This window comes from Tamandua tetradactyla, chromosome 3 (assembly GCF_023851605.1).
Source record: "Tamandua tetradactyla isolate mTamTet1 chromosome 3, mTamTet1.pri, whole genome shotgun sequence".
Taxonomy (NCBI): Eukaryota; Metazoa; Chordata; class Mammalia; order Pilosa; family Myrmecophagidae; genus Tamandua; species Tamandua tetradactyla.
The window spans coordinates 140,431,845-140,440,527 of NC_135329.1; the positions used below are offsets into that span (position 1 = coordinate 140,431,845).

At 36.3% G+C, this 8,683-nt stretch overlaps 1 protein-coding gene across 2 annotated transcripts; it reads left to right on the forward strand.

The window, feature by feature from the left end:
* The first annotated feature begins 699 nt into the window (after window positions 1-699).
* Window positions 700-7,716, forward strand: G6PC2 (glucose-6-phosphatase catalytic subunit 2). 2 transcript variants are annotated; one of them, XM_077151947.1, is made up of 5 exons: window positions 700-917; window positions 1,491-1,600; window positions 3,340-3,451; window positions 5,407-5,522; window positions 6,278-7,716. In XM_077151947.1, the coding sequence occupies exons 1-5, from the start codon at window positions 700-702 to the stop codon at window positions 6,784-6,786; spliced, it is 1,065 nt and encodes a 354-aa protein (XP_077008062.1). In that variant the 3' UTR covers window positions 6,787-7,716. The 2 variants fall into 2 exon arrangements, with proteins under 2 accessions (XP_077008062.1, XP_077008064.1); XM_077151949.1 differs by lacking the exon at window positions 5,407-5,522 and having other exon boundaries at window positions 6,278-6,302.
* The last annotated feature ends 967 nt before the right edge of the window (window positions 7,717-8,683 follow it).

The following is an 8,683-nucleotide window of genomic DNA, read 5'->3' on the forward strand; positions in this document are numbered from 1 at the left end:
AACACATTTGTATTACCTGGGTGACCTCCAGCTCTGCTTTCTTAATTCATAGTCAAAAAGCAGCACATTTCTTTCTGGATTCATATATTCTATATATTTCCATCTCTGTTCAATATTTTACATCATCCTCCTTGATAAAGAAATACCCAAATGTTTTCATTTAAAAGCCTTTGATTAGAAAATAACTTGTCATAGCATATACATTTTTCATGTCTAGATAATTAGCCAACCGTTTTCCTCAAAGGCCCAATAAAATAGTCAGAGAGCCTCAGTCTATTTTAAATTAAAATACATGGCTTTAAGGGCTATTTGACATGCAGTAATTATTTGCCTAGTCTTCTAGCCAAGCATAGAAATTGCTAATGTCTGCCCTTGAAGGAAATGAACTGTGCAAAAAATTTCAAGCAAACACAATCCAACTGTTCACATAAACGGGAAATGGTATAAGAAATTCATTATACCCAAATTTCCCCTTGACTTGCCACAGATCAGGATGTACTTCACCACTTTGCCACCAATTAAAATCATCAACAGATGAGCCTTTCAGCAGAGGAGGGCGAACGTGCCTTCTCCACAGATGGCCAGTATCACATGGTACTGTAATGGCTGGACACATCATGAAGGTACCATATAAAAACAGTAGGATTCACAGCACTTCAGCTCTAATTGCTCTGGGTTTAGAATCACCTCGTTTTCAGGATGGATTTCTTTCACAGGAATGGAGTTCTTGTTATTCAGCATTTGCAGAAGGACTACCGGGCTTACTACGATTTTCTAAATTTTATGTCCAATGTTGGAGACCCCCGGAATATCTTTTCTATTTATTTTCCACTTTGGTTTCAGCTTAATCAGACAGTTGGAACTAAGATGATATGGGTGGCAGTCATGGGGGATTGGTTCAATCTTATATTTAAATGGTAAGATTTCTACCTTGTTTCATTTTTCCTAAAATGTATCTTTCTTAAATTTGTAGTTTTGGCTTACTAATCAAATTGCAAAAGCGTATAGTTTTACTGGGAAAATCTTTCCAACATACTAGTTAACTTGGAACACCTGATTCATAAACAGACCTAGCAAAAAGCATAGAAATGTATACTTTATCTGATATAAGTAAGTTTCAAAATCCTATAACTTATCGTCTCTAATTAACCAAAAAGTTAATATTTGAATGAGCCGCACCATAATGAAAGGATTGATGATTCCAGAGACCGATGTGATCTTCCCAATCTAAGTATCCGAAGCACCCCCAGGACTTCCCTAAGAAGGAAGAAGTCCCTGTTTTTATAGGAAACGATGATGCCAAAACCCCAAAGTGACTGAAGCATTCTCTGTAATGAGAGAGACCAGAATCCAACTTCTTTCAAAATCTCTTAATCATGAGCTTTCCCCATCAACCTTCTGCTTGAGTCATTCTAGTGAGACAATAGCTAATCTCTAAATAATAGCTGCACAGATAAATATATATGAATATATATATTTCTTTAAAACAGGATATTATTTGGTCATCGGCCTTACTGGTGGGTCCAAGAAACTCAGATGTACCCAAATCACTCAAGTCCATGTCTTGAGCAATTCCCCACTACGTGTGAAACAGGTCCAGGTAAGAAATTACAGCAGCTTCAAACACTGAAAATAATTGTGAAAGGGAAGGCTAGAGAATTTTCCCCAAATGATTTTAGATTCAGCATTGACTTTTTTTGAAGAATAAATAGTTTGACATGTTAAAAAAAAATAGAACAAATTCCCAAAAAACTATATTAAAATCCTAAATGTTGATTTATCTGTTACTGAGCAATTTACCAAGTTATAGGTCTTCTGAGAATCCCAGGAATGAGGAAAGAATAAACAAATTTTCTGTAAGGAAGGAGGACTTCACACTATTACTATTGTCAGTAAAGATCATCTCTAACCTTAGAACAATTTCCTACACAACTCTTTTTTTCTTTCCCTCTTGTATGTATAGTATATAGGTAGAGTTCTTAGACCATTTCCTTTTTAATTATAAGTATGATTCTGTATGAGTGTAAAATCTCTGCTGTGGAAATTGAGTTTAAGTCTGTAAAAAGGTTTGTTTTTTTTTTTTTAAAAATACATAAAGGAAAATTACATGCTGTTGTATTAATTTATAATTTGCAAATTTTATTGCACCTTACCACAGTGCGTTATCTAGCATAATATTCTTGCCATTTGACATCCTTTGGAACTGACCGTGAATTATAGTGAGAATATAAGTTCCTGATGCACTTTCTGAATAGCTTTCCTTTTGCTTCCATAAAAGGGTATGAAATCTATTTTTATCACTAATTACACTGTGTTGTAATTAATTCTTTATAAATCTGACTCTCCCCACTATGTCGTGCATTCCATCAGGACAGGGGCCATGGGCATTTCATCTTTGTAAAAACCAGTATGTGATGGATGAGTGAATGAATGGAGGAGGAGAGGGAGGGATGGACAGATGAACCTTGAGACCATTGAAATGCTGTCTTGGTCTATCCCAGCAGTTCCCAGCATGTGTTCTATCTTATGAGACATTTTCTTTCTGGGCAAAGAAAGAAAAGAAAATGCTGCATTCTATAGCCGCCCCTTGGAGATTTAGTATATAAAAACCACCTACGTATATAAAAAGCCCTGAAAATATCCTACAGATAATAAATAGAGTTGTCTTTGTTTAATGTGGTGTTAACCTCTGGTGTTGATCTTACTGTTTAACCCAAATGAATTTGGTGAAAAATCAAGGAGAACATGAAGTCAAATGCTAAAGAAAAAAAATCAAGCAGCTTATGAAAAACATTCTGAGAGCTGAGACTCCCTGTCTGCTTCTTCTACCAGGGTTAATGCCCCTTTTCACAGCTTCTCCTCACCCCCAATTTCACAACTAAGACTCCCCCCGTAGTGGCCGCGAGGCAGATGTAAAGGAAGCTGCTTGTATGTGGCAGACATGTGTAAGTCAGTCAGTATGTCAGGGATAGCCTTGGAGTCCTTTAGACATTTGGTTTTCAACCTAAAGAAAATAAACTGATTCAAATACTTTAATTTTCTCTTCAGTTAAAAACAATTAGAGGCGAAATGTGGCAGGTTGGGGTGCAACAATAGCCTGAGATTAATTTGTCTTGAATATTTTGATTCCTGGAAGTTGATGAGCTTGAAATAGTGTTTTAGAGTCTCAATTCGACTCAATTTTCCTTATTTCTCCCTATTTCTAAGCACTATATACAGCCTGTGCCCTGTGGGCTTTTTCTAATTTATTTGTAATTTTCCTGGCTACTATCCTGTCCATTTCTGAGATTGACACATCATTAACAACCTTTCGGAGAGATCGTCACTTTGTTGTTGTAGGAAGTCCATCTGGCCACGCAATGGGCTCAGCGTGTGTCTGGTATGTCATGGTGACAGCTGCCCTGAGCTACACTGTCAGCCCCAAGGAGAAGTCGTCTATTACTCTGTACAGGTCAGTTTTGCTTCTCTTTCTGTTGCACTGGAATATAATAGTTTTGAATACAGAAAGTCTTCTTTTAAAAATTCATTTTAACATGGTTTTAATTATTGAATGTGCATGTTCTAGTCCATCACCACCCAAATAACAAAATAAATAGAAAATTAATATTTTGCTTTAAGATACTGTCCTAATTAGCTCACAGCTATTGCCCCATTACAGCACTGGAAATGTTTAATTGATTAACATGACTTGCTAAAGGTGCCTTTGGGTTTTCCTTATAAAATAATAATTTTGTAGCTCATAAATAAATCATCTAAAATTACAAAAGGAAATACTTTCCCAGGCACCGCTGATTTAAGATTAACTAGAAGTTTTGAGAATCACCATTCTCTCTGAATGCTTCTGTTTGTTTAGTATAATTATGCTTCCTTGTTTGAATAGCCAACACTTTTGACCTAGATAACATATATTCTAGCATTAAAGACCATGTGAACTTTTTAATTAAAAACATTCTAGAGGCAAACTTAAACTTGAATGCCAGTAGATTTAATGTTAGTAAATTTCTTAGCATTAAAAAGTCCTAGAGCTTTAATTTTAAATGACTTACAATTTTTGCAGGAATCAGACTGTTTCCTTCTCTTCTTTTTTGAAATCCTTTAATTACCCTTCTCTTGCCTCTTGAAATCCTTCAATATTAAAACAATCCTGGGCACCATTTTAATGATAAATTTTTAGGCTACCTGAGAATAATTTGTTCAGTTCATCTCTTAAAAATACCATAATAAATATCATTATATAAAAGTTCTAAAATGAAAAATTTCCAAAATCTATCACATATTCCAATTTTTTTAGTAGTATTGGATAATATAAGAAATAAATGGCCAAAGGAATTTGGGCAACTTTAAAATTTATTCCAATGAGACTGTGTCCTGTATGCCTTGATGTATTCATTATCCAACCCAAAACAACAACAATGGAAACTAGCTATAATTCAAAGAAAATGGCATTTTCTACTCATAGAAATATTTTACAGGTAGGAATTTAGATAAGCCTCACCTTTTCTCTGTAGTTTTCCTTCCAATCACCAAACTCCTTTTTAATTTTTATCAATCTATTGAGTGCATACTACTTACCTTAATATTATCAAATCCTTGTTTATTCTTCTTCCACAGGGAAAATCCCTGTTTACTTTGTTTTTGAAAATCTCATTGACCTCTATTCTTCTGTCATTTTTTAGTCAAATTTGGGTATGATTATCAGTTTAAACCATTCAGAATACCTAAAGATGCCCAGAACTCAATATTTCTAATTCCATTTCTAAAATGACAAGTATTGCTTGGATTTCAATATTTTAAGTATGTTTTTGCACATTGCTGTTTCCGATCCAAAATGCGTAAACTATAGGGCAATTCCCTTGTTCCTTATTTTTTGTGTCTCAAAAAATGAGGAACTAGTACTCTTGAAAATCTATGAAATAAAACCCAGTGAAAACTTGCCCTTGATGGAATGCTCAGGCCTTTTTTCATCAGAGTGGCAGATGCTTCTCCAGTTAGTTTTCTTCAAGCAAAGAAAGGTTGAAAGGAAAGGATGGAGAGGGAGCACATGTGACAAGAAATAGAAATATATTTGGTTCATTCTCGATCATTCTGGATATTAGTAATTCCCCCAAATTTGAATTTCCCTTGCTCCATTAAAGTAATTATCAAGTTGTCAAACTGAGTTTCTTTTACAGCAGTTATTAAAATGTTAGTTTACTGCATTGATAAATGTAGAAACTTCTCTATTAGAGTGTTTCAAGTTCTGTGCAACACATGGAAACAGCATTTTGGAAAAAAAATCTCTAGAATCATGATGTTATGTCAAAACTAGAAGGTTTTCCTGAGAAACATCATCTGGTGTTACCCTCTAATTTTATGAAGCAATACAATTTCTTTGTTCTTTATGCTTGCATCTTTTCTTCATTGTAGACTGACCTGGTCATTTCTCTGGAGTCTGTTTTGGTTGATTCAAATCAGTGTCTGCATCTCCAGAGTCTTCATAGCAACACATTTTCCTCATCAAGTTATTCTTGGAGTAATTGGTGGTAAATATGATCACTTATCTTTAGTTATGTCATTTGAAAGTTTCAGCTTCATTTGTCTTATGTTAAATTCTCCCTGGTAATCAGTTTTCCAATTTCAGAGGTAATTGTGTCAGCCACTGACAACTAAATGCTACCCTGGTTGCTTAAGTAATTCAACACACCTCTCATATCCTCCAGGTACACAATGGCGCAGTCTCGCTTGATGGTATAAATGCATAGCCTCCTGGTGAGATGGGCTTCTCTGAAGGGTGATTAGAGCCAAGACTGACTCCCAAATCACCACTTGAGAGAACATGCTTCTGTCTTGGTTTGGGTGGCTTAATAATGACCCTCCAATCATGCCACTATTACTGAAACATCTGAAGTGATTTTTACATGACTATGGGCTTCATTTAGCAACTACTTTATATTCCCCAATAGTAGAAATCCAATCCTAAGAGCCATTTAAAGGCTTTCTAAGTTAATTGGCTATGGCAATTAAAGTATTAATTGCAAGCACCTGGGTCGGTACTCTACCTATAAAGTGGGTTGTCACTCAGGGCCACCAACTCCTGAACAGCCCCTCTGAGTTAATAAAAACCTCTTTGGGCAAGCATATGTTTTAGTTATTTCCTCAAACAAGGGCTTTGACAGAACCTACGTTCCTAAAGCACTTCATCATTGAAAGCTATGGCTAAATGCTTTAGTGCAGAAAGGAATGATTCCTGAGGGGCACAAGAACACCATCACCTGCAGTGTCACTTTCTAATCCCCAGGCATGCTGGTGGCAGAGGCCTTTGAACACACTCCAGGCATTCAAACAGCCAGCCTGAGCACATACCTGAAGACCAACCTCTTCCTCTTCCTGTTTGCACTTGGCTTTTACCTGCTTCTCAGACAGCTTGACATTGACCTGCTGTGGTCTGTGCCCATAGCCAAAAAGTGGTGTGCCAACCCCGATTGGATCCACATTGACACCACACCTTTTGCTGGACTCGTGAGAAACCTCGGGGTCCTCTTTGGCTTGGGCTTTGCAATCAACTCTGAGATGTACCTCATGAGCTGCAGAGGGGAAAAGGGTTACCGGCCCAGCTTCCGACTGCTCTGTGCCATGGCTTCACTGACCGCACTGCAGCTCTATCATCTCATCAAGATCCCAACTCATGTGGAGCATTTATTTTATGTGCTGTCGTTTTGTAAAAGTGCATCTATTCCACTGACTGTGGTTGCTTTGATTCCCTACTGTATTCATATGTTAATGAAACCAAGTGAAAAAAAGGATTAATTAGAGCTGTGCATTTAGTGCTCTGTGGTCCCAGGATGACCCTTCTCTTCCATTCACTAGTAGAATCACAGAGCAGCGACAGACTGTGGACATCTTTCAATCAGAGGTCACAAAATGGCAGCCCCAAGCCCCATCCCACCTACATATATTGGTTTGGCCTTCACAGTGTTTTTGGCTTATTTGTGCTATTTTAACTTAGTTAATAGTCAACATTTTAAAACCGGATCATTTTACATAAAGATCTGAATTCGGTAATATTCTTGAAAAAATCTGAAAATATGGCGATTTAGGGCTTGCATTCCCACATGGAGCCAACTGGTTGGAGCTGAGTGCTGATTGTCCCCAATAGGGAACAAGGACTTAGCATTTTATCACAGTTTTCAGCACCCAATAAGGGTCCCACTACCAAATACCTTTATCTTCTTAAGGCCAGGCTGCTTCCAGCTCCTATGGACATTTCAGTGAGGACCTCAGTCAAATCCAATCTCCTTATTTTTCAAATGAGAACCTGGAGACCCATTCATGTGGGAGAACCTGCTCATAGTCATACCGCCGGGAGAGCAAGGATTAGAAACCAAGTCATCTGACACATATTTCCATTACACTGTGTTTTGTGTTTTCATTTTTTTAAGAGGTAAAAATCAGCAAAAATGAATGCTTTGAAATAGATTCTTTGACAATTGCCATTTAAAGCAGCTTTTATTTCACAAATGACATTAAAATGCTATCTTCTGTTTGACTCACAGCACAACATGGTTCTTAGAAGTATATTTAACATTACCCAGCAGGTGTGGTATTGATGAGGCCAGCAATGCCTCTAGATGTGGATATATAAGCATATCCAGAAGAAATGAAATAGGCCAAACTGCTGTCTGGGCTTGAACCTCTGCTTGACTATTTTATGGTAGTGCTTTCTAATGTTTCAATAAATGCTGCTGAAGATACTCTGCTTAGAATATTATTTACCCAAAAATGGTATCTTTTCACTGTAGCATCCTTATGCTTTATTTTTAGTAACCAATATTTTATAACCAAGGAAATCAAATACTTTCCTCATATAGCTTCCTCAAATTCTGGCCCAGGAAAACTATTAAATGCCAGTGTCTGTTAGCTTGGTTAATCTCTATGTACCTCTAAACTGTGATGAAAATCTATAGCTTTACTTTAGGAAATTATTATTGATGAAATATTAATACCATGCTAATGATTTCTCAATAAGAGTTTTTCTTTTTTTTCAATCAACTTTATTTTTTGTTTTTTTGTTATTGTTGCTTTTTTGGGGGGTGCATGGTTCAGGAATTGAACCCCGGTCTCCTGCATGGAAGTTGAGCATTCTACCACTGAACCACCATGCACCCTTCATTGGGCATTTTAATTCTAGACTCTAAGTTGATAACTGTATCATTTCAATCAAGGTCGTTTTGGGTCACATTTTTGCTACACATCTTAGTGACTTGTAATCCACCACAAGGCTTTATGTTACACTTTTCAAAATATCAAAACATGAAGTATTTTAGATGATGATGTATTAAATAACTGATAAATATTTATGAAAACAACAGTTCAAGTGAGTGCTATTTGACAAGATATTAGTTAAGGAGAACAAAACTTCTCAAAATCAAAATAATTACTGACCCTTTTCCAAGTAGAGTATATGCTATTGCTCCTTTGAAACCATTTGATAGCTTTCTTTCTGAAAGGTAATCAAACTTGATTTTAGTAGTTGGGTGATTCTGAGAAGAAAAGAAAAAACACTGAGGAATGAAGAAAGATTATTTAAGAATAATAAAAATAATATGTTGGTGGGACACGGGGTAAAAAGTAGAGAAGAATGATTATTCTTAAACTGAAGGCCTTGTTCATAGAAACCCCAGTATTGTATCTCTGAAGGTGCCTT

Coding starts and splice junctions, on each gene's coding strand:
- G6PC2 (XM_077151947.1), top strand. CDS start 700: ATGGATTTCTTTCACAGGAATGGAGTTCTTGTTATTCAGCATTTGCAG. Junction 1,601..3,339: donor TACGTGTGAAACAGGTCCAG/GTAAGAAATTAC, acceptor TTGTTGTTGTAG/GAAGTCCATCTGGCCACGCA. Junction 5,523..6,277: donor TATTCTTGGAGTAATTGGTG/GTAAATATGATC, acceptor TCTAATCCCCAG/GCATGCTGGTGGCAGAGGCC.